This window comes from Zalophus californianus, chromosome 8 (genome assembly GCF_009762305.2).
Source record: "Zalophus californianus isolate mZalCal1 chromosome 8, mZalCal1.pri.v2, whole genome shotgun sequence".
Taxonomy (NCBI): Eukaryota; Metazoa; Chordata; class Mammalia; order Carnivora; family Otariidae; genus Zalophus; species Zalophus californianus.
This window is the reverse complement of record NC_045602.1, coordinates 105063573-105088668: the sequence shown is the minus strand read 5'-3', so window position 1 is coordinate 105088668 and position 25096 is coordinate 105063573. Positions and strand designations below refer to the sequence as shown.

Here is a 25096-nt window from a genome sequence, read left to right as displayed (position 1 = left end):
GTCTTTGCTGGAGGCGGAATTGCCCTGTCCTTGTCGGTCCAGGCTAAGCAATCTGCTCCGGTTTGCTCTCAGCAGCTTTTGTTCCCTGCAAGCTCTCGGTACAGCTTTGGAGGACCAGAGTAAAAATGGTGGCCTCCCAATCTCTGCCCGGAGGAGCTGACAACTCGGGGCCCCGCTCCTCAGTGTGCCCCCAGAGAAAAGCAGTCACTCCCGTCTCTCTGGTCTCCGGCCGCACTCCGTGTTCACCCGGCCTGTGACCGAGCGTTTCTATGTCTGGCACCCGACCCCGTGTGGAGTCTCCAAACCCAGCAGATCCCTGCGGTGCACTCGCACGCCGCTCCTCCTGGGGGAGGAAGGGGAGTCTCCCTGGCTCTGCTGCTTGTTGGGTCCCTTCTGGAGGAGCAGTGGCCCAACTGGGCCGCGGATCACAGTTTATGGCAACCCCGAGCTGAGAGCCCGCGCCTCGGCTCCGTCTCTGCAGCCGGCTTCCCCGCTCCGATACCTGGGAGCTCTGCTTCACTCAGGCACCACCGGTCTTTCTGTGACCCCGAGGGTCCTGAGACCACAGTGTCCCGTGAGGGTTCCACCCCCCGCTTAGCCACTGGAGCCACGTCCCTCATCGGAGCCGGCTTCTAAAAGTTCCGATTTTGTGCCGCTATCACTTGCCAGAAGTGGCCAACGGCGGCCCCCTCCCCCGCCGTCTATCCTCCCGAATATCGCCTCAGATTCACTTCTCCGCACGTCCTACCTTCCAGTAAGTGGTCGCTTCTCTGTTCAGAGAGTTAGTTGTTGCTACTCTCTTCTTCGGTCTTCTGTTGAGTTCGTAGGTGTTCAGAATGGTTTGATCCCTATTCAGCTGAATTCCTGAGACCAGACGAAATCCAGGTCTCCTACTCCTCCGCCATCTTGCTCCGCCCCTGGGTTGTTTGTTTTTGACATATTCTAGACACAAACCTCTGAGCACATAGTATATGATTTGCAAATATTTTCTCCCATTCTGTGGCTTGTGTTTTCACTGTCTTGATAGTGTGCATTGAAGTGCAAAAGTGTTTATGATAAGGCCAGTATCTTTTTTTTTCTCTTGTTGCTTATGCTTTTGGTGTTATGTCTGAGACCCATTACCAAGTCATGAAGATTTATCCTTACTTTTTCTTCTAAGAATTCAATCATTTTGGCTCTTACATTTGAGTCTTTGGTCCATCTTGAGTTAATGTTTGTATATCAAGTGAAGGAAGGGACCAATTTTCTTCTTTTGCATGTGGCCATTACAGTTGTCCTAGCAACATTTGTTTAAAAGAATATTCTTTCCCTCTTTGAATAATCTTGGCATCCTTGTCAAAAACCGACTGAGCATAGATACATGAATTTATTTCTGGATTCCCAGTTGCTTTGTAGAAAGTTTTGAAATTGAGAATTATGAGACCTTAAACTTTGTTTTACTTGTTCAAGGGTGTTTTGGCTATTCTTGGTCCTTGAGTTTTAGGATCCACCTGTCCATTTCTAAAGAAGCCAGTTGGGCTCTGGATAGGGATTGAATCTGTATATCAGTTTGGTGAATAGTGCCCTCTTAACCATATTAAGTCTTCTGATCCATGAACAGAAGATGTCTTTCCATGTACTTAGATATTCTTTAATATTTTTCAACAGTGTCTTGTAGCTTTCAAAGTACATGCACTTATTTTGTTAAATGTATTCCTAAGTATTTTATTCTTTTTGGTGCTATGGTTAATGGAATCTTAATTTCATTTTTGGATTGTTCATTGCTGGTATTTAGAAATACAATTGATTTTTGTATATTGGTTTTGTATCCTGCAGCCTTGCTGAATTCATTTATTAGTTCTGATCAGTTTTTTTAAAGATTTATTCTTTAGATTTTAGAAGGATTTAGAAAGAGAGTGTGAGTGGGGGGAGGGGCAGAGAGAGTCTTCAAGCAGACTCCCCACTGAGCGTAGAGCCCAGTGTGAGTTCAGTCTCATGACCCGTGAGGTCATGACCTAAGCCAAAACCAAGAGTCAGACACTCAGCTGACTGAGCCACCCAGGCTCCCCTCTGATCATTTTTTAGTAGACTCCTTAGGTAGATTCCTTAAGTAGATTCTATATACAAGATCATGTCATCTCTGAAGAGACGTTTTACTTCTTTCTTTCCATCTAAATACCTCTTATTTCATTTTCTTGCCTAATTACACTGGCTAGAAATAGAGAAATAATTACATCTTTAAGTTCACCTCCCTCTAACTGATATTTCATGGTTCTTTTGACTGTGAACATAGACAACAATCCACAGTAATAGTAACAGTACCTGTGACCCTGACACCAATGTAAATCACAGATATTTTCATAGCATTATCTCACAAAATATTTTTATGCATATCAGTACTTTGAAATTATAGTTATCAACTTGGCATCATATCTCATAATTCAATGCAGTAATTAAAACACAATAAAGTAGAATATCATGTGCTCTCCATATTTTAACAACTAGAGCTCATGTAATTGGTTTTTCATTGTTATTCTTTGTATTTTATTTTGTACGTATCAGATTAAGTATCTAAAGAGGTCCATGGCATAAAAGAGTTCAAGAGAATGTAATAGTATCAGGCAGCTCTAGATGTCACTGAGCCTGGAATCCTAAAAACATTCCTTCTTTCCTGCTTCTCTTCAAGATTATCCATAGGAAAGGAATAGTTTCTTCAATCCTTAGGATGCTCTTCCTAAAAGCCTAGCTCCTAAATTAGAGATGGGGAAAAGGAAGTACTTAGTGTCCTGAAGCATGAGTGTTTTAGTCATTATAAACACAGCTGATAAACTCTTTCTATGCTTTTGTCCCACCAGATACCTCCTCAAACCAGATTTTATGAGACGGCCCGATCGAACATTCGATCCCTTCTCTGAAACTCCTGTCGATGGGGTTATTGCAGCCACTTGCTCAGTGCAGGTAAGGCCCCTGCTTGTCACAGAATTGTAAAAATGTGTGTGCAGATGGTCCTGGCGAAGCCTTAAGAAATCACATTAAAATATTTAATGTCAGGTTACAAGATCCATGTGTTACTCTCAACTTTGTGATTCCCCCTTTTTTTCTTAAGAGATACATTTTATTCACTAGCAGTACATAGTTTTAGCCACTAATAAATAGCTAATAGTTTTATTAGCTACTTTTAGCAAAAGACACCAGATCAAGAAAGTACTTGGAGCAATAGGAACTCTCATTCATTGCTGGTGGGAATGCAAAATGGTGCAGCCACTTCGGAAGCATGCTCTTATCCTGTAATTCAGCAATCGTGCTCCTTGGTATTTACCCAAATGAATAGAAGACTTACATCCACACAAAAACCTACACAGAGATGTTCGTAGCAGCTTTATTTGTAATTGCCAAAAATTGGACAACCAAGATGTCCTTCATTAGGTGACTATGGCACATCCAGAAAATGGGATATTATTCAGTGCTGACAAGAAATGAGCTAGCAAGTCATGAAAACACATAGAGGAAACTTACGTGCATATTATAAGTGAAAAAAGCAAATGAAAAGACTATATATTGTATGGTTCCAACTACATGACATTCTGGAAAAGTGAAAACTATGACAGTTTCACAGATGTGCACATATGTCAAAACTGACCTTATGTACACTCTAGAACATACAGTTTATTGTATGTCAAATTTTATCTCAAAAAACTTTCAAAATTATAATCTATTCAATAATACAGAAAAAAATCCCTGCTAAATGGCTATCGTCCTTTGGAAAGTACATGAAAAATAGTCTGTCCATGGCTTTGTAATAGATGGAATTTAATGGTCTTTACAAATATATATACCACTGACCATTGTCAATATTGGTAAAGGATACAGGCAACAGGCAATTTTTAGCATTACTTTTTTCTTCAGTAAGTCTCTTTCCAAGACTTATAAAAGAATTCAGTAAAGTATGGGAAGGCAGAATTTCAGAGCTCTGATGGGATCTTAGGACATATTTGAACCCATCACTTTGTTTCATAGATGTGGGCACTTAGGTGGAATTAAGTTGCTGTGGACATTATTTCTTTGTATAATAGGATTCATCTTTTTTTTTCTTTCTTTTTATAGACATTTCTCAACATCAGAACCTGTGTCTTGAGCAGTTTGGGTTTTTTTTTTTTTCTGCATAGGGTAGTTGCTCAATAATGTTTTACTTTAGTAAGGAATGAATACATTATTTCTATAGGTAATTAAAATTTCTAAAGATGAACAGAAGATTTCTTACTTCTGGATTATTCATTGCTCTTGATAATTATACAAACTTGACTTCTCTCTCACCCTGTTTCTGTGTTGCTGCAGGTCATATCAGGTCAGTTTTTATCAGATAAGAAAATTGGTACATACGTAGAAGTGGATATGTATGGGTTGCCCACCGACACCATACGTAAGGAATTCCGAACTCGCATGGTGATGAACAATGGACTCAATCCAGTTTACAATGAGGAATCATTTGTGTTTCGGAAGGTAGGGCACTTTCGGTGTGTGCTAACTTAGGGGCTACATTTTAGTGCTTAGATTACATAGATACTACATAATATAGGGGCAGTTATGCAACCCCAAATACCTTCTTTTTCTCTTCTTCCAATGGGAAGTTCTATAGATATCATATGATTGTTACTTCTGTCTGTTCTGATCCTTTTGGCTCTTCTTTCCTCTTCCAAGGAGCCCACCTTCTGTGTGGCAATGCTCAAGTTCCAGGTGGGCAGTCTCTTTAGAATGTGTCCTCACTGGTGGACATCATCATACACTGGAGAGTTCTTTTCTGCCTTGGCAGCAGCTGGTAACTTGCAATGCTCCCCTAGCCAAGAGGACAGGTAGGATCGTGCACCCAAAACTAAGGCCAATATATGTCCTTAAATAGGTCAATTGGGATTGTGGTACCTGTTGCCACCCCCACAGTCTGTGCTTCATGTGCTATTTTGGGTTTTTGGGGGGTTCCTACTATTGTATCTTGATCTCCAGACCAATCACAGTCATATGCTGTAATGATTCAGTGTTTAATCTTGTAATCATTTTTTCCCTTTCTCTTTTGTCAGTGTAAGATGTATTGAAAAATCCACGCATTGGTAGTGCTGTCTCCAAGAAGAGCTGTTTTTCTCTCTCACTTGCTCTGTTATCCGAACCAGAATAGTTTCTTGCTGCTTCTTTAGGCACCGGGTTTCCAGTGTTGCTGCTCCATGTGTATGTCCTGCAACACAGATCATTGGCTTCTTAGTTTAACAGAAGTGAGGATTAGCAGTTTCAGAATAGGCTAACTGATTTACAGAAACCAGATTACAGAAGATCAGTGGTTCAGTGAAACGAGCCATTGTGAGATTCAGGCTCTCCCTGTTATGTGAACACCATTATTTCCATGCAACCCCCACTGTGACTTTTTCTCCTACAGAGTGTGGTGTAAATTGCATACATAGCTGTCATGGGCTTTTTTCTTCCCCCAGGTTTTTTATAGTTTGTTATAGCTGGATCTGTTGTCAGTATGGCCAGTGTTCTTTGGCAGAATGAATAATCCCTAGACACATTTCTAAAAATTCAGAAAGTTGACTTCAAATGTTCTTTGTTTTTGATGAGTAAGGAGACATCAAAGTTGGTTTTTGCATACAGTATTACTGGCCCCAGAAACAAGATGCCAGTTCTGCATCCTTCACTGTTCTTCGGAAGTTAAATTGCTTTTCATTGGTACCAAGTTACTTTCACTTTTTATTCTCTCTTGTTTTTAATATTTTTGTTCTTTGCACTAATTCACAAGGCAAGCCCCCTTTTACCACATGAGAAACAATAGAGTAAATGAAATTGGATGAATTTTAACTTGATTTCTCTTCTTCATCATCACAAAATTGGATTAAATTATAATCTCTAGACATAGCTAGGCAACCGATCCATTGTCTAGCCTTAGATACAGTATTCAAATTAGCCAAGATGTCTTGGTTGTTCTTAGCCAATGAAAAGTCATTTCTGATTTAAAACATTGGATTTTCTTGTGTCCTGTTGCTATTTTATATCTGAATTAGGATTCTGTCTGAGCTCAGATTTTATGTCAATTTATTCCTTTTGAAGATGGCAAGGGTAGATGTCTTGGGTATAAGTTAATGTTTCTAGCTGCCCCATCTCACTGTATTTAATATCCCAAAAATAGATTAAAAACTGAAGAGTGCAAGGAAAAGGGAGAATCCAAATTTCTATATACATTTTCCTTTATACACAGAGCATTTCTCCAAAGATACTTTCCATATTCTTAAAAACAGGCCGAGCTAGATATCGGAAGCAGCCCAGGTATGAGGCAGACCACAGGCATCAAAGGCAAGAGCCCTGATTCCAGGCCCAGCTGTCCCAATCTCAGAGACTAAGGAAAGTCACTTGATCTCTCGGGGTCTCCTTTTGTTTGTCCATTATATGCATGGGGATGGGCAAAGATGACAAGGGTCGGACCAGTAATCTTTCACATCCCTTTCATCTAAAATTTTCAAGGAGATGATTTCCAGGAAGCCTGTTCGATTGCTTTCTCAATGGCTTGGACACTGCCGCTTGGACAGTGTACTTTAGGAATGCAAATCGATCATGGGCCTCTTTCACCATAAAGGCACATTGAAGAACGGTGTGGATATGGTTCAGATTCCCAGAATCAGGGCTCTTGGGAGCTGCTTTCCAAAATACCCATGAAAGGTACCATTCTTTGTTTGCAGGTAATCCTCCCTGACCTGGCAGTCTTGAGAATAGCAGTGTATGATGACAACAACAGGCTGATAGGCCAGAGGATTCTTCCGCTGGATGGCCTCCAGGCAGGCTATCGACACATTTCCCTTCGAAATGAGGGAAATAAACCATTATCACTGCCAACGATTTTCTGCAATATTGTTCTTAAAACATATGTGCCTGATGGATTTGGAGGTAAGTTAGACATCTGAGTACAAAAGTCCTAAATTATAGGATTATAAAATATTTCATCAGTGGTTTAAAAAAAAGCGGCCAAGCCTTGTAGCCTCGAAGAAATCAAGGATAGTTAGTAACTTCAGATTTCCTAGGAAGAAATGAAAGGGCAAGCCTGGATTATCTTTAAGGTTCTTTCTTATTTTAAAATACTGTAATTTTATATAGTTTATCAGTGTTTACAAATATGTTTGTGAAGGATTTCCTTACACCATCATCCAAAGGGAGAAAAGACGTAAGTAAAATGGAACCCATAGATATCTTTTGGTATCCCTAAAAATTTTATATTGAACTCAGATATCAACACGGCTGGATTTTCTTCCAAATCCACTAGCGAGTTCAATTTCACAAAGAAGTCCCAGTCATCCATCCACAGAAGACTACCTTTGGTTTTACTAAGGTAATCAATGGGACAAATCAAAACCTGGACCAAGTCATAGGATTTTGCTTATACCCAAACATATTAACTTTTTATAACCATCAGTTAAGCCAAGAAGATTAAAAGAAGATTAAGATCTTCTGTATTCTCAGTCTGTTGAACCCTAAGGAAACAGAGTGATTATGTCAAATTAACCAAGGATGCAAATTCTAACTCTCTACTCCTGCCTGGGTGACCGTGGGACAGTGACAACCTCTCAAACTTTTATTCCAAGGCCTAAAAAGTGAAGATGCTTCTACTACCTCCCTCATAGCATTCTTGTGAAGTACTCATGGTTACAGTATATGACATAGCAAGGCTCAGAAATGTGTGCACGCAAGTATGTGTACTATTGATACAGACATAATTTCTGTAGTATGCTGGGACACATCACAGTTTTGTTTGGGGAATTTGGGGTTATTTTGTGTTTGTTGTTTTGTTTTGTTTTTAATAATGCTTGCATCTCTGGAGGGCAGATGTTCTCTGATCCTCAGCTTTAACAACCCGATTGCAGATTCAAGAAGAGATGTGAACCATGAGGGTTTTTTCAGTTACCAAATCCAGAATAAAGACTCCTTCCTCCTCCTCCTCTTCTGCTTTTCATGTAAAAAGAAAGCCTATATTAGAAGCCAGAACATACTGTAGCTGATAGAAAAGCACAAAAAAAGAGGCTGGTGGGATGCAGTGGGGCTGGTTAAGTGGATAGGAATAGAGAGAGGAAAAACCTACAGTATGTCTTTAGGAGCATAAGCAGATGAATTCCACCATGTTCCACATACTTGAGCTTAGAAAGTAGGCAGTGTGTGGTTGTATAAACAAATAGGTGGAAGACTTACAGATTTTCTCTCTGCATGGGTTACTTTTCAGTATGGAACTCTCTAATTCATTCTAGGGTAGTGGGCAGTTGGAATAGAAAAAGGAAAGAAATAATTTGTCCAGTTCCTACTTTGTCTCAAGCACTCTCCTTAGAGTCTGAAAGTTGTGGAGAAGGACTGTGCGTGCATGTAGGTCTGTGCTGAAGAAATACCTGTGTTTATAGTGCAGTGCATTCCCAGTGTCAGTATTTGTGCATGTACTGATTCGGATTAGTCTCTTTAGAAATAGTCTCACATATTTTTTTTCCCTAACATGTCACCGTAGTCACTTACTTTTTATCAGAAGCCTTTAAAATTTCTGTACTGTGTTACCATGGGTGGGATTCCACAGTTTATGTTTTAACCTCCACTTGACATTCCAAGACTGTATATTCAGAATTTTCAGTCATTTCTTTTACGTGTGAAGAAACCGAGGGCAGGCACCATGAGCATTTACTTAAGGGACTTACCTGAGGAGAACAACATAAGAATATGAGAACTGTCTTTTTCTCACTTTCTGATTTTCTTTACAGCTTCTTGACTTACACAGTGTGTTGTTCTTATTTCATCTGCCTAACTAAGCTCCCACATTCAGCTCTGAACATGTATGTGCTGAGCCTGCAGAGTAGGAAATCTACAGAGTCCCTGTTCCCTAGAACATTGATAGTCTATGTTGATTCCATAGGAAAAAGTTCAAAATGAAACTCTGCAGCCTTGCATGCCAGCATTTTCTGGGGGGGGGGGGGGATAAAAAAGTAAATTGTTGATATAGCTCTCAGATTTTTATATGGCCAAAGAAAGATAATATGGATTTATTCATTCCACAAATATGTTTGGTAGGTTTTATTCTGTAAAAGGCAAAATAGGGGCACCTGCGTGGCTGAGTTGGTTAAGCATCCAAATCTTGGTTTAGGCTCAGGTCATGATCTCAGGGTCATGAGATGGAGCCCCAAGTTGGGCTCCACGCTCAGCATGGAGTCTGCTCGAGATTCTTTCTCCTCCCTCTCCCTCCCCCTCTGCTCCTCCCCCTGCTCATGTGCCCATGCGCTTGCTCTCTCAAGAAAATAAGTAAAATCTTTAATTTAAAAAAAGGCAAAATAGGTAGTATACGTATCAGAAAGAGATTCTTCCAGCCCAAAGAACAAAAGGGTCATCCATAAATCCACCACCCGGAGAGAGCTCTGTTGCTATGTTGGTCTCTTTACTTTCAATTTCATTTCTTCTGTTTTAATTAAATAGATCTTACTGTACATAGTCATTTGGACTCATTACTTCAGAGAGTTAATTTTTTTCCCACTTAATAGACAATATTTTTCCACGTCATGAAATATTTTTATAGCTGCAATCCATTTTATATGTTAGCCATACTTCAGTTATTGATAAACATGGAAGTCATTGCCATTTTTTTCTTATAAAAAATATTGTGCCTAGGAACCTTATATGTAAAGCTTTGGAAATACTCTTGATCACTTCCTGAAGATGAATTCTTTGAAGTGGAAAGAGTTGTATGTATATTTAAAGTTTTAGATACAGATTGCCAAATAACCGATCAGCAATCTATGAGATATAACTTTTGTTAACATTTACTAATTTAATCAGTTAAAACAATTTCTTAGTGTATTTAAAATATATTTCTCAAAGGAGAAGATGTAGTCATTACTATTTAGTACTTTATGGGTAAGAGAAAACAAAGTTGTAAAAATCATCTACACTTATCCTCAAGAATTTTCCAACCTTGTACACATATACATGTGCATATACATAAATAAGTGTAATTTATTATATCAGTGCCCACAGGGTAGTAAGCCAGAAGATGTTGGGAGCATTGAACTAAGAAGTGATTAATCAGAGTGGGGTTGAGGGGTCCTTCAGTGGCTGTTGGGACCTTGAAAGATGAAGTCCCTCAGGGCAGAGAGGTAAACTGATTTTTCTCTCCCAAAAGGGAAGCAGCCCAGGCCAAGGCCTTGATAAGAAGAGTGCTGGACTTATTTGTATATTCTGAGGAAGCTGAAACGTAGGGCATATGGGGCTAAAACTGAAAAGTTCTGGTCCATGTTTGATGATGTGTCCTAAAAAGCTGGTGTTACTTAGCAAGAGGAGTGTGCTCTTCTTGTTGAATAATTTTGGCACCCCAAGGGAAATATTCACATTTTCAGGACACTAAGTAATTTGGTGAATTATATTTTCTTAGCTTTTAGGTGGGTCAGTTTGTCCAAAATCACTTCACAAGTTTAGATTAATTATAGAAGTAAGATCTCTTATGCCTGACCAAGCTAGTGAAATCTCAACTTTTATAATTCACCAAATACTTAACCTAGGAATTATGTATTTCTTTAAGCAGATAGCTAAAAGCAAACAATTTTTTTTTTTAAATCCATGCTGTAATTTCATGAAGCATTATTTGTATAGAAAAGATCAGAAACAACCTAAATTCCATCAGTAGAGACCAATAAAATATGGAAGGCCATTCTGTAAGAGACCATGTATTTATTAAAAATAATGACTTGGGGGCGCCTGGGTTGCTCCAGTTGGTTAAGCGACTGCCTTCGGCTCAGGTCATGATCCTGGAGTCCCAGGATCGAGTCCCGCATCGGGCTCCCTGCTCAGCAGGGAGTCTGCTTCTCCCTCTGACCCTCTTCCCTCTCATGCTCTCTATCTCTCATTCTCTCTCTCTCAAATAAATAAATAAAATCTTTGAAAAAAAAATAATGACTTGGATCGCAGTGTTCAGAACAGAAAGGTGTGATTTATTAGTAAGAAAAAGTAAATTGCAAAATGATCCCATAATTACTTACAAAGACCCTTAGCTATCTGTTTATACATATACATAAAGTAGATAGAAAAAATTCTGGTCGGCTATACACCCAAGTTTAAGAGTAGTTATCTATTTGAGAATGGGGGTGAGGGTTTAGTGGAGCTGGCCCACTGCATTGGACAGCTTCTGGGAACATCACAGAGAACACACTATCCCATATGGCAGGACTCTACTTATTACTTCTGGATCATTTCAGTAAGCATATGTAACCTCTGTAAATTTTTAAAAATTTTATTTTGCCCTATTTTTCTATAACAGTGTAATATGAAAATAGCACAAAGGAGAGTTTATACATATATATGTATATAGAGAGAGAGAATTTAGAAAAAAATTAAAGCAATCTATTATCCTGCTACCTAGATAGTTCTTGATAACATTTTTTAAAATATTTATTTGTCAGGGAAAGAGAGAGAAAGAGAGAGCATAAGAAGGGGGAGTGGCAGACAGAGGGAGAAGCAGACTCCTTGCTGAACAAGGAGCCTGATGTGGGGACCTTGGGATCATTCCCTGAGCTGAAGGCAGATGCTTAACAGGTGCCCCCATTGGTAACATTTTTAAATAAAAGAAAGACATGAATGTCTTAAAACATCATAAGGTTATAAAACATAAAGCCTATCTGCATATGTAATAAATATGTATATGCATAAATGTACAGTCTGTGTATATGTGCATTATCACACATATATTTCCTTTTTAAATTAAACCCCAAAAGATAATATAATACATCCTGTTCTATGCTTTGCTTTGTTTACCTAATATATGTTGGAGAACATTCCTGCCAATGCAAATAAGACTTAAATTATTTTTAAAGGTTATATACTAATATACTATTCCATTATATGTATATACCACTATCTCTTTATGCAGCCCTTTGGTTGGATCAATGTGTACTCCCACCCATTATCTATGAGCCTGCCTATTCTCATTCACCGTCGCCAGTTCTAGAGTCTAAAAAATTATTTTTTTTCCAGTAATGGTAATAAAAATGGTATCTCATCATTTTAATTTGTGTATTTACAATTATGAGTCAGATTGAGTATATTTCATGTGTTTCTTGGTCATTTGTATTCCTTTTCCTGAAAAATACTCTCTAGTACCCTTTATGGGTTTTTTTGTTTTTTGTTTTTTGTGGGTTTTTCTCTTAATTGGGCTGTTTCTCATTTTTTAAGTAATTGTTTAAATCAAATTTTGTTGTACTCCCAAGTCCCCTCTCTCTCTCGTATAACTTCCAAAATGGTCTCAAATATATCGCAATGTCTAGATAAACTTCCATGAAGGTAATGGTTAGGGATTCAAACACTGTCTATTTTTCTTGGCCTGCCAGGATGCTGTTTCATTGAGGCCACTTAGCAGGTACGTGAGGACACTGGTTGGAGCGCCACAGCTTAGGAATAATACCTGACCACAGAAATCCTTCCATTAATTTTTTTTTATTTGTAACAAGCTCAAGAAAAATCCATTGGTTCTATTTTCTTCTCCCCAACTTTGTCCTTTACTTTGCCGCAGTAAACTGTCATAAGCAATTCATCATTGTAAGAAAAAGCTTTTAATTCGTGCCTACTACAAAGTTTCAGAATTCTGATGCATTAGTAATTTTCCCATGATTTTCTTTAAGCATCAGCAACACAATGTTCTACATGATTTTTAAATGTATTTTATTTATTTATTTATTTATTTTTAAAGATTTTATTCATTTATTTGACAGAGAGAGACACAGCGAGAGAGGGAACCCAAACAGGGGGAGTGGGAGAGGGAGAGGCAGGCTTCCGGCTGAGCAGGGAGCCCAACGCGGGGCTCGATCCCAGGACCCTGAGATCATGACTTGAGCCAAGGGCAGACGCTTAACGACTGAGCCACCCAGGTGCCCCTAAATGTATTTTAAATCTCAGTAACGTCAGGTGGGTGGCATCATCTTATAGAAACAAGAAAAATGTTCCTAAAAGGCTTTTCTAAGTTAAGACAATTCCTTAGGGAGGGCTTGGGCATTGGCAGGAGCTTTGGGTCCCTTATTTATTGGGGTTCTGTGCTGTGAGGTCACCAGAGGATGAGGAATTCGTCCTGATTGAGACAATTTCGTAGATTTTCAGTTGCCCCTAATTAGGCCTACCTTCTTGCATACAGTGATCTTTAGAAGCCTTGAACTCCGGGCTGCCCCAGTTCCCTCCCAACATGATTTGGGTCTAAATCCAGTATTTTCCACCCTGACCCTGCTCCTCTCCTGTCGGCTCCCTGTTTTCTTTCCTTGCCCTTTCAGGAGACAGAGATGGAATTTTAGTGCAATTGCTTCTCCTCATTGCTGTAAAAATAAAATCTCCCAACACACACACATGAAAACACAGAACAAAGATGGCTGCTCACCCTTCTGAGCTCTCTCCACAGATAGTTCTGTTCCTAAGCCATGTGGTGGTAAAATATCTCCGGGCCGAAGAAATGCTCTTACCTATCAGAAACTCAACTTCCACGTGAAAAAACAAATGGTGACATTTGGAGAGGGATGACTAAGAATGAATCAAAAAGACTTTAATTTCTTCAGTATTATTTTTCTACTGAACATCGAGTAAAACAGCCCTCTTGTTGACCCCCCCCCCCCACACACACACACTCCTATACGAAAGAAAAGTGCTAGGTTAGGTGCTAAGGCGACTTTTCCTTCATCAAATCCACTGAGCCTTGGAGTACTGGGGTTGTCTGTGCTGCCTTATCTGTAGGTGCAAATGCGGAGGACATCAGCGCTTACCCATTGCCGCGGCTTTATCACTGCGAGCCACTGCTGCTGGTGATGGGAAGCAGTTCCCAAGCAGATGGCAATTAAATGAGCGTTAGTCTTTCTCTTATCCCACCCACTGTTGCCTTTGATGGACTTGATCATTTGTATAGCTTTTATTATCACTGAGTGGTAAGGAGAACAAATGAGAGAGTCGATGCCCTGCTTCCCGAATCCAGGGCTCATCGGCATTATATGGCAATGTTGCTCTGAGCTGGGTTGCGTGAGCCACTGGGTACTCGTTCCTTGAGCAGTGCTCATTCCCTGCTTCTGTAGCTGGACATTTTGTTTTCTCTTCTGCACCTAGGCTGTCTTAATGCAAGCAAAGATGAAACGGCCCTTTGTTTATTTGCCAGCTCCTGTTTCTGCCTGCCTAGTGATTGAAGATACATCAGGGGAGCTGCGGGTGGGTGTTTCTTGTTCTCTATGCCCAGCATCTTCACAGGGTTGCTTTCCAAACCCTCTTCAAAGAGAGTGGGCTGTTCCTTACATGACATAGTCCCAGAGGAGGAACATTGTTAATTAAGATGCCGTTCCTGGGCTATGATCTCAGGATTTCCTGATACAATTTAAAGTCCTTCCATTTTGTCCTCTCCTTTGGGTACGCTAAAATGCTTTGTTCTATCAAATATTTGTTTAAAAAATTTGATTTGCTTTGCAGTGGTATACATTGTGATGGCTTTCTCTGAACTACAGAAAATGTTGGTAAGAACACCAAGAAGAAAAGCTCCAGAGAAGAGGGCAGGATGGATTATAGCGACATAACCTCAGGAGTTGCCCGGCTAGGTGAATTTAAGCAGGCTCCTGATTACATTCCTTGGGATCTGCTGTGGAGCCTGAGTAGAGGGGAAGACATAAGCATTTCCCAGTCTTATTTGACCACAGGATCTTTGACCCCACCACACCTCATGTATCTTTTCACATTCTAGAAATGCAGTTTGGGAAATGCTTACTCATTTGGTAGAAGCTAAAAGACCTCATCTAAAATCATACTTACGGGATTTGTTGATTTTTATTAGCGTCACTTTGCAGCCATTAGGGGAACATACATTTTTCTGCTGCCTTTACCTCCTGCTAAGATAGAAACAGTAGAGTGTAGAACAGGAGGGAACCTGAGCCAAGAGTGAGCACATGGAGCCAAGCCATCTAGGTGCCGCGGTTGGTGCTCACCACCAAGGCACCCAAATTAAATGCCTTGAAAAGCAACTGTTAAACAAATAAGCAAACAAAAGACAGAGATCCCTTGAAAAGCCAGCAAGTATCTGGAAGTCTGTACTGAGGATTTGCTATCTTCTTATCAGTTTGGGGGTATGCTTAGATTGATGCTTTCAACTCTGTATAGAAATGAGGAAGGATGGGTAGAGGGAAGGAGGAGAAAAAAACAAATATACGTGGAAAGTCTTCACCAGGAGCAACCAGACTTTTGGAAATGGGACAAAACGTAGAAATAGATGGTATTTTTTTTTTTTAAGTACAAATAAGTAAAACTTCTGTTAAGTCCAGAAGAAAGAAGCAAATGAAAAAAGGCAAACTGGTTCCTTTTTAAAAAGAAAGTTCCAGAGCCTGTGCCATGGCCTCCAGGCATCCAGGAGGTTTCGGCTCGCCCTGTGGGTTCTGCAGAATCAGAGGCTTGTGTGCACAGGTCTCTACCCTGTTAGAAGGTCAGTGTGTCCTATCCATAGACACGCCTAGCACACGAGTCAATGTTGACCAGCATCTGAACTTCACTCTTGCCACAGGGGGTTGTCCTGTGGAATGTAGACCTACGTGGGATATACCTAGCCACATTGTTCCTCCAATAAAAGGAAGGATCCCCATGCAGTGTCATATTGGCACCAAAGAAAGATAACAGGGTTACTTAAATATGCAAATCTTTGGCCAAGAATATGCCAGATTTATTTCCCCCCCCCCAACCTGGGCTGAGGCAAAGAAAAATAACATTTTCTAATAGAGGTATACAAGCACATAGAGGTATGAGAGATTGGAGGGACAGCTTCTCATTCTCGTTACACATTATTTTAAAATGTTATTAAAAATCAGTTTCCTTTTTTGATATGCAGCATATTTATATAACTGTATCAGATGTGCATGCATAATGTATGTGTATAAAGCATTCTTTAAAAGTCAGGTGTCTATGGCTCTGGTCAAAGGAGAAACCAAGTTCCTACAGAAAAATTACCTAAAAGAGGCCAAGAGCGGCCTTGACTCCGTCATCCTGAACCCTTTTGCTGAAAAATTTTGGTGGAGCTATCCCAGTTGCTGCCCTCTGCATTGATCTATTACTCTAGCTGCAGAACAAGCACCTGCCACCACACGGCAAAATCCTGTGTCCTAGAAGTATCTGATATATTATTCAAAAATGCCAGGAATGAAGTGCCTGTCTCAAGTAATCGGCTAACCTAAGCCTTGTTCCAGGCACTTCGTCATCTCCTTTTTGTCTCATGTGATTCAGTTTGAATAAGCCTTACTTATACTTTGTGTATTTTTGTTGCCATTTGATCAAAAACGCTATTATATTGAGTTATATACTAGAAAAAATTTAAAGGCATATATAACTATGAAAAAAGCATCTCATTTAAATTCAAGTAACAAGGCAAGATTTCAGGACCTGGGAACATAATTCTCCAATAGCTTCTAGAATTGTTAATATTGGTAATTGAAGATGGATTTAATTAATGATATTTATTCAACTAATGGATAAATCTACAGCATCTTATTTTGATGTATAATTTAGGCTCTATCTACATAATCCTACAGCAAATGGCTGGTAAGAACATCTTAGCCAGTTTGTCCGTGTAATACAAAACAATATATGATCTCGTTTGCATATTGTTTCATGACTATATGTTATAAAATATAACGCCTATGTTCTCAGTCAGAATTGCACAGAATCACCCCTCAAGGCTGGGGCCAAGACATTGCTGCAGGAAACAGGAAGAATACTCTGGGATTCGAGGTATTCTTTGATCAAACCATGATGGGTCCTTGAGAGGTCTCCAGGGACTGATGGATGCTCCCCGTTAACAATGAGAAAGCCTACTTTATTTGGAAGATACACCCAAGAATAGAAGATCCCTTCACTGCCATGATTTCAAGCTGACAGATGATCCTTTCTACTCAGGGAAATTCGTGTATGTTGTCTACCCTGGATTCAGTTGCCTCTGCCATTTGTAATTCCTACATATAAATTCCCAACCGACCAATGTTGACCTGTAGGTAGGGACATCTCTCCACTGCTCCTTCAGCAGGAAGAAGCTACTGGAGATGAGACCTCCACCCAAATGCCAAAGATTTGTTGTTGTCAATATGTCAAGAGGGAATATAGAGGCCCTTTTAGGCTTTTAGGCAACAGGCTTGAGCAATAGAGTCTTGAGCAAGGCAAAAGGGCCCAGAGTTGATGCAAACAGGCTCATTAAGCGACCTACCTCAAAAGAGCCATAGGCCCTAACTAACCAATGGGCTACTCCCAAGCAGGCACAGTTACCAAAAAGGGGGAAATTCCATATGTTCCCATACCTCTTCACTCTGCCCTATAACTGTGACCCCTCACCACCGCCTCATGGCAGACCGTCTCTCCTTTGCTGTCTGCAGCTCCCTTGCAGTGTAGTCACCAAACTTCTATCTCCTTTAAAATAAAAAACAAAAAAGTTTTTCTCAGAATTGAGAAAAATTGGTAATCAAATTTGCCACAAACTGGGAGACTTGAGACAACAGAAATTCATTCTCTGACAGTTCTGGAGCCTAGAAGTTTGAAATCCTAGAGTTGTCGGCTCTTGGAGAAATCCTTCCTTGCCTCTTCCTAGCTCCTGGGTGGTTCCTGGCAGTCCTCAGCATTCCTTGGCTTTTAGCTACATTATTCCATTCTCTCTGTCATCTCTTAGCCTTTTTCTCTTTGTCTCTGTGTGTCCTCTCCTCATCTTATAAGGGCACCAGTTATTGGATTTAGAGCCTACCCTAAAGATCACACCCAGTGTGATCTCAGTCTTTAATTATATATGCAAAGACCCTATTTGTAAATAAGCTCACGTCCGGAGGTCCCCAGTAGTCGTGAATTTTGAAGGGCATTATTCAACTTAATATACCCTCTTAATTCTGCTGTATTTTCTTTGTACTCATTCCTTCCATTAATTATTCTTAAATAACTATTTAAAGCTTATGAGGAACAAATTTTGTTAGTAATGCTCATCAAGTATATAAGTTGCTATCTTATGGATCTGAACTACAAATTCTCTGGTAAAAGGAAATGACCTCTTTCTGTATTAACATATTTCTTGCAAAGTCATCTTTTGTTAAAAAAAAAAAAAAACTGAAAGGCCATCTAAATATCTAGCAGTAGAGAATAGTTTGGTACATAAACTCAATGGAACATTATTCATTCAATAAAAGTAAGTTTTAAAACTATACAGGTATAACCTAATAATAAATGAAACAAGGAGATTATATAATTTTTTTAAATAAACCATATAAAATATGTATTCATGTGGAAAAAATGACACAAGAGTATACAAAAATGAAAATAGCTTGGTTTGTTTGGAAGGATTATGGGTCATTTCACACTTTAAGGTCTTGCTTTATTGGTTTTGTAATCAGCTGGAAGTGATGTAAGTGTTATCTGTGATTCCGACTGAAAGGACTACCAGTAACCACTGAAAAATGCCATATATACTCCAGGCCCTCGACCTGATTGTATATCACTGAAGAAATAAGCAAGTACTTGTTTCCTAACAAGCCAGCCATGTGGATCCTCCACTGAGATATGCCAGTGGGAAGTCAAGCAAAGTGTATGCAGTGTAGGAGTGTGCAGGGAGGCCAACGCCAGGTAGGTCTTCTCCACAGAGGGCGGGGGGGTTCAGTGGGCACAGTGTGAGTTTGTGGACAAGTGTAAGGAGGTGGCATCTGGGAGTCAGACACAGATGGATTAAAAGTCCTGAGCCAATCAGTGAGTTTAGCAGCAGGACAAGTGGGGCAATCAGGCTTTATCTTGTATGGGACCCATATGAAATTACCGTAACTCCTCTGGAGTCTTTATACAAAAGGGAAAGTCAAGCCTATATGACACAACAAGGAAGCATTGATATTCAGAATGTGGGACATTTTATGGGATACCTGATCTGTCTCCTCAACAAATCTATGCATTACGAAAAATAAATAGTAGCAGGAACTAGTCTAGATTAAGTTTAAGAGACTTAGTTATCAGGGACATAGTATGGGCTTTATATCTTGATTCAAACAAATTGTAAATAGGGGAAATAATAAGATGGGCCATTTATTATATTCATGGTAAGGAATTACTGCCAACTTTGTTGGATACAGTGCCGGTACGGTTGGTTCTGAAAGAAAATGCGTTTTAGAGATGCATAGAAAAGTAATTAGGAATGAAATGTTATAATGTCTGGAATTTGCCCCAAATGTGTCAGCAGAGAGAAGAGAGGGGGAAAAAGGGGGAAGGATGGCAGTAAAGTAGATGTAGTGGACTGTTTGTTACGGTTTCAGCAATATATGGGGAGTTATTTTACCTTTCTCTCTACTTCTGTGTATGCCTGAAAATGTTCATAATTTGGACTTAGTTGTAAATATATTCTTAGAACTTTAACTTCCAAAAAATGATTATCTGTCATTTTTCCTAAGCAAGATTTAACAGCTTATTTGGTTATTTTCCCCACTACGAGACAAAGAGTTCTTTGGGGACCTAAGTGATAACTAGATTCAAACCTTCTCATATACCCCTGGTAAGAGAAAATAAATTGATGCAACTTCTTTGGAGGTCAACTTGGCAATGCTGCTACCAAAAGGACAAATACCCTTACACATCATTCTAACCTCTAGGCATTTTTGCTGTGGACACTGCAAATGTCTGCTCTGAGATTTGAACATTCCAGGAACTTCACTGCAATACTCTTTATAATAGCAAAGAACTGGAAGTAATCTAAAAGTCTATCAATAAGGAACACTGTTAAAGAAATTATAGCCATTCTGAAAATGAAATATTTAAGCAGCCCTTAAAAGTAACATAGTAGATCTACATTACTGATAAAGAAGTATCTCCAAGATATGTGAAGTTTAAAATAAAAAATAGGTGCAGAAAACGTGAACCCGTTTGGAATTGTTTTGTTTTTAAATAAGGATACAAGAAATGGATAACAGTGTATATGAGGGGTCGGATTGGCAGGAGAGGAGATTTTTACATCTTATATGTTTGAATGTTTATCATGTACGTGTATTCTACTATAATAGGAAAAAGATTCAACTGAGAATAATTATCTAAAGACTGTAATCAGGAGGGTGATTTTACTGGAGAAAATTGATATACATAGAGTTTTTGAAAATTGTAAATTATGTACTGTTTTAAGGTAATGAGAATAAATATTACTTCTGTAGAACTGGTAAATAATGCAAAATTACATGAGATTCTCCTGGAAAGTACTTGGAACTCTTCAAATGACATTATATAAAACATGAAAATGTTACCGTTTTTAAGTGCAAGGTGTAGCTGAGAGGATGCTGGAGAAATACTTCATTTTAACTACCATGGAACCAAAATTGGCTTTAAATATGTATTGGCCTTCTTATCTAAAAATAAGACTGAGATACCAGTGGTGTCTACTATGTTCCAAGTACTATTTACATTTATCATCTCATTGAATACTCATCCTATCCCTTCAGAGTGGGTGGTATCAGCCCTAATTTTCAGATGAAGAAACTCAGCTGGGGACATGAATCAACCTGCTCAATGTCACATTAGGAAATGGTCAAGAACCCAAGGCAATTCACTTGGCTCACCCTGCCACCCTGTCATCTTTATTTGGGCAAAAAACAAAGAGAAAATAGGAGAAAGTCATCTGGCCTTTGATCCTTGCCCTCACTTATTTCTTGTTTTCTGTAACTGGCTGTGCTTTCCTAACTTTGTCTCGTGTCCTAGGAGAAGGAACTTCACAGAAGACATAACAGGGGTCCAGGATTATGAATTATTCACTAGCTGAATTTTCCTGGGTGTGTACGGTAAAACAGAGAATCAACAGCCGCCTGACTTTTTTTTTTTTTTTTTTTTTTTTTTTTTCAGATATTGTGGATGCTTTGTCAGATCCAAAGAAATTTCTTTCCATTACGGAAAAGAGAGCAGACCAAATGAGAGCTATGGGCATTGAAACTGTAAGTAGCAATGGTTGACTAAGGACAGCCAAGTTGGGGAAGTTTGGTGGTCAGTGATTTTAAGAGCAAGACAGAGTAATAAGTTCATGTAGCAAACTTGAAGAGCGTTTTTGAAATTGAATTTATCAATTCAACAAAATAGTTTCAAGGGTCTGTAAAAGTGTAGCATATTTAATAAATAAAATGGAAAACACATTTAATAAATGGAAATCCATAATGCTTTTAGGAATGTTTCAGATATAGGATGCTTTCATGATACACGAGAATACCAGCTAACCCAAGTCAGTGAGTTAGTGAAATTGACATTTTATGTGTCTTTGTTGCTTACCAGTCTTGCATCCAGCCTTCCTCCATTTCTGTGCACACTTGCCTTGTTTGTTCCTTTGTTTTTAAAGCTCTCTTTACCATACCCTGTTTGTAGAAGAGTGGCATCTTTTTTCCTCGGCTTCATCCTTTGCCTCAAGCCTGAGAAAACCATGTAATCTTTCTCCTGCCAGGCAATGATCCGTTAAGAGAGTTGTAGGGGAGATGCTGAGTGGTTCAAACTGGATTCAGTAAAATAGAGAAAGTGCCAGACAGTTGAATGCGAGATGGCATTCATGTAGGGTAATATAAACATTTCTGCTCCAGAGCGACATAGCAGATGTGCCCAGTGATACTTCTAAGAATGACAAGAAAGGAAAAGCCAACACTGCCAAAGCAAACGTGACCCCACAGAGCAGCTCGGAGCTTAGACCAACCACCACGGCGGCCCTGGGGTCTGGCGTGGAAACCAAGAAAGGTAAAGGGGAGGGGTTTGGGTTCCTTATCTGTTCTGGCAATTTTAGATTCTTTTCGAAGAGTCTTTTCTGAGGGTATTTAGAATTGCTAATTTTGCCAATTTTCATTGCCCCGTAAAACTCAAGAGCAGCATGTTTTCTTGTAGATTGGACAAACTGCTTAATTTCCCGGAGTGTTTAACAGGGAGTCAATATTTGTCTCATCTGCTAGATCCCCTGCAACTTAGGGCCCTGGGTACAATATCCATAGTTTTAGAAAATGTTTAAATTCAGGCTCCCTAATGAAAAGAACTTCCACGCAGTGAACTTCACTAAGTCATCCCCACACTCTCCTGGATACCCCCACGGGCACTCATCTGGACAGGAAGTGGGCTCATGAACCAACAGAGTCATCATTGTTCATATTTTCTAGATTCCCTTCTTGACCGATTGCCCCCATGAGTAGATATTTAGCATCCATGATTATTTGTAAAATTGTCAGATGGTCATTTGAAGGCCGATTCTGTATGGTTTCCTGTAAATGAAACAAGGTATCCTAAGAGGAGAGGTGTCACCACAAAGAATGATGTATCCCATGTGCTAACATTCAGCTGGTATGTGGCGCCACAACCAACTTGCTCATTTAAAATTGGCTTCCGTGCTTACTGGCCAGGCATTCATTCTGATTGGATGGTGCCCATCACACACTGGGAATTGAACATTTTGAGTATCCTCCTCAATCATGAATCATTTGCCAGACTCACTCTTCTTACTTCGATAAGAATTTCTTTTTTCTAATGGTTTTCTACTCAGTGGGTATATTTCCCATTTATATGTGAATGCAGTGCCCTCGATGTTAGCAAATCATGTTGTTTGTAACTTAAACACACACAGTGCTGCAGCTGAAGGTAAGAAATGACAGGCTTTTCCAAACCAAGACAGCATAGTAATTTAGCAGGATACTAAGTGTGCATGGAGGTTTGTGAAACAAATTAGTAAATGAGACTGCACAAAAGTAGCCCAAATTGTAGTTTGCCTGCAGCTGTTTTTCTGTTCCTCCCTGGAGACATGAGCAAGCTCATGATACAGGCTTTGGGCATTCCATTCCAGCACTGGTCATTAGTCGCTTTAGCCATTCAGAGATAGACAGTGGAAAATGGGAGAGTTTTTGTGTAAAGTTCTTGTTTAAAGTGTCACGCCCACTGGTACATAAAGACATTAGTAATTACAGTGAGTTAAGTGGCCTGAAAAATGGCAGTGTGACCAGCTTACAGAAGACAGAAGTGATCCTAGTTCAAGAAGGGAACATGTTTGTGTTTAGAACGGTCTCACCCTTGGTTCCAAATAAGGTTGCACTGCGGGGAGCCAAGAGGCTGTCGCTTCCAGTCCAATCTCCTTAACAGACACCCTAAGAGAGAGGGTCTACACACTGTTTCCTTTTGGCCTTTTATTCAGTAAAATTGGAAACCTACTCTAAGTGACAGTACCAAGTTCTATGAGAAATGCCTTTACATCTTCAGGGACCTCATGTGGCTAGAAGGGTAATGTAGGACAGACTCCCACACAACAGCCCAGCTGGTAGTGGTCAATGAGGGCTGAGCCCTAAGAAACAGGAGGGGAGAGGGCATCCCTTCCAGCAGGTGTCCCAGAGAAGACTTCTGGATGAGTTCCCAGTTGAGCTGGGCCTTGAAACATGGGTCTGACTTGAATAGGAAGGAATGAAATGGATTCTTCTCATGGATACTGAATCACCCTGTTGGATGCTTGGGAATGCCTCCATGGGAAAACCATGAGCCAGATGCTAAAGTTCATGGAGCAGATGAATGTACAATTTAGAAGGACACTTGTGGAGGTAACCAGGCTCAGCAGAACCTGGTCTAAGTGAGGGGCCTATTCTTTTGCATGGTAGCTTTTAGGAGAATAGCAGAGAAGTGCAAGAAGGAAGTTTGTAGGTGTTCTTCCCACTCCTGTCTATGAACAGGGGAGTCAGGGGTCAAGGGAGTCAGGAAATTACTCCAGTGGCCTTTGTGGGAAGAGGTGTCATTTGAGAAGGCAAACTTCTTTCTAGAGAACTGTCTTAATTTGGGTCATCCCAAAGCAGACCCTGAGACAAGGTTTCAAATGCAAGTAGTTTATTTGGGAGAGGGGGTACAGTGGCCACAGGCAGGGGCTTGGGGAAGGGACACAAGAAAAGGAGCCAGTAATCAGAGTGTTTCCAAGTTCCAGTGAGGCACCTGGAGCTCAGTGCTCCTGGGAACACCCTGAGTGCTGGTGTTGGGGACACATCTGAGGCAGAGGAACTTATACTTCAACTATAGTCAGTCTTTTGTTGAGAGCCCCTGGAGGAGGCATAAATTCTCCCCAGTGATTCTAGATGGACAGAAGGGTGGTAAAGCACGTTTTGGAGGGAGAGTCCTCAGGTAAGGAAATGCAGGTGCTGGCCATTGGAAGTCAGTAGAGTGGGCTGATGTAGAGAAAGCAAGGTGAATGTGTAGAGCTGGGCAGCATTTGCTGCCCACATCTGTGGAGGTGAGAAAGTTCTAAATGGTTTCTCTCGGACATGCAACCCAACACCAGTATCTGCACCAATGCTGCTTAATTTTCTTTTTAATTTTAAGAATAAGGAATTAAGAAAATGAAACTCCTCCGAATGATGGCTTGAGAGCAAACAAGTTCTTTTTGAGCGTTGTTGATAAGAACAAAACTTTTACGTAGTGAAACTTCAATTAGCTACAATCTTTGGAGCCCAAAGTGCCGTGCTTAACCCCCCCCTTAACCAGGGGAGCTTGTAGAACTGCACTGGCCAGTGGAGTAGCCACTAGCCACATGTGGCTATGTAAATTTCAATGTTAAAATTAACTCTTGAACTCTTGAGTTGTACTATTCACAGCTCAGTTGCCCAGAGCCATGCATAGCTGGTGGCTCTCCGTTGGACAGCTCCCACATAGAACATTACCACAGTCGCCAAAAGTTCTGTTAGACACACTTCTGTAGGCCCACAGAGGAAACTGAGCACATACCAATTCCTGTTCTGCAGAGCGTAGGTGTTCCCTAGCTACATCATTTATAGGAACTAAAATTTTTATAAGTTATTTCTGTCTCAAAAAATGTAAAACCAAGTTCATGTGTTCATAGGTTCCTGTTAATCAAGATGTACTTTAACCAAAACCAAAAGAGAAGTCTCATTGGACTAGATTAAGTCTTAATACCTATTAGCTCTCTGGGGGATCTCGCATGCACCATAGTCCTCTTTTCATTTTATAGATGAAGATTCACATCTCTGCCCCACAGTGCCCCTCATTCTTGCGTAAAGCAGGGAGTTGGCTTGTGACATCAGACTTGAGAGATGAGAGAACAGCCCCAGGTTCTCTGGACACCCCTATCATAAATGGTATAGAT

At 40.0% G+C, this 25096-nt stretch overlaps 1 protein-coding gene across 14 annotated transcripts in view; it reads left to right on the top strand.

Annotated features, from left to right (window-relative positions):
• Window positions 1–25096, top strand: part of PLCB4 (phospholipase C beta 4) — a 414002-nt gene that overhangs the window by 352606 nt on the left and 36300 nt on the right. For all 14 annotated transcript variants that reach the window (XR_003524780.1, XM_027623038.1, XM_027623041.1 and 11 more), the window contains 5 exons: window positions 2835–2937; window positions 4315–4479; window positions 6696–6900; window positions 20851–20939; window positions 21570–21720. Coding sequence is in view for 13 of the 14 variants with exons in the window: in XM_027623038.1 (XP_027478839.1) it covers window positions 2835–2937; window positions 4315–4479; window positions 6696–6900; window positions 20851–20939; window positions 21570–21720 (713 nt within the window). In the remaining variant the exon portion in view is untranslated. The remainder of the gene's footprint in view (window positions 1–2834; window positions 2938–4314; window positions 4480–6695; window positions 6901–20850; window positions 20940–21569; window positions 21721–25096) is intronic.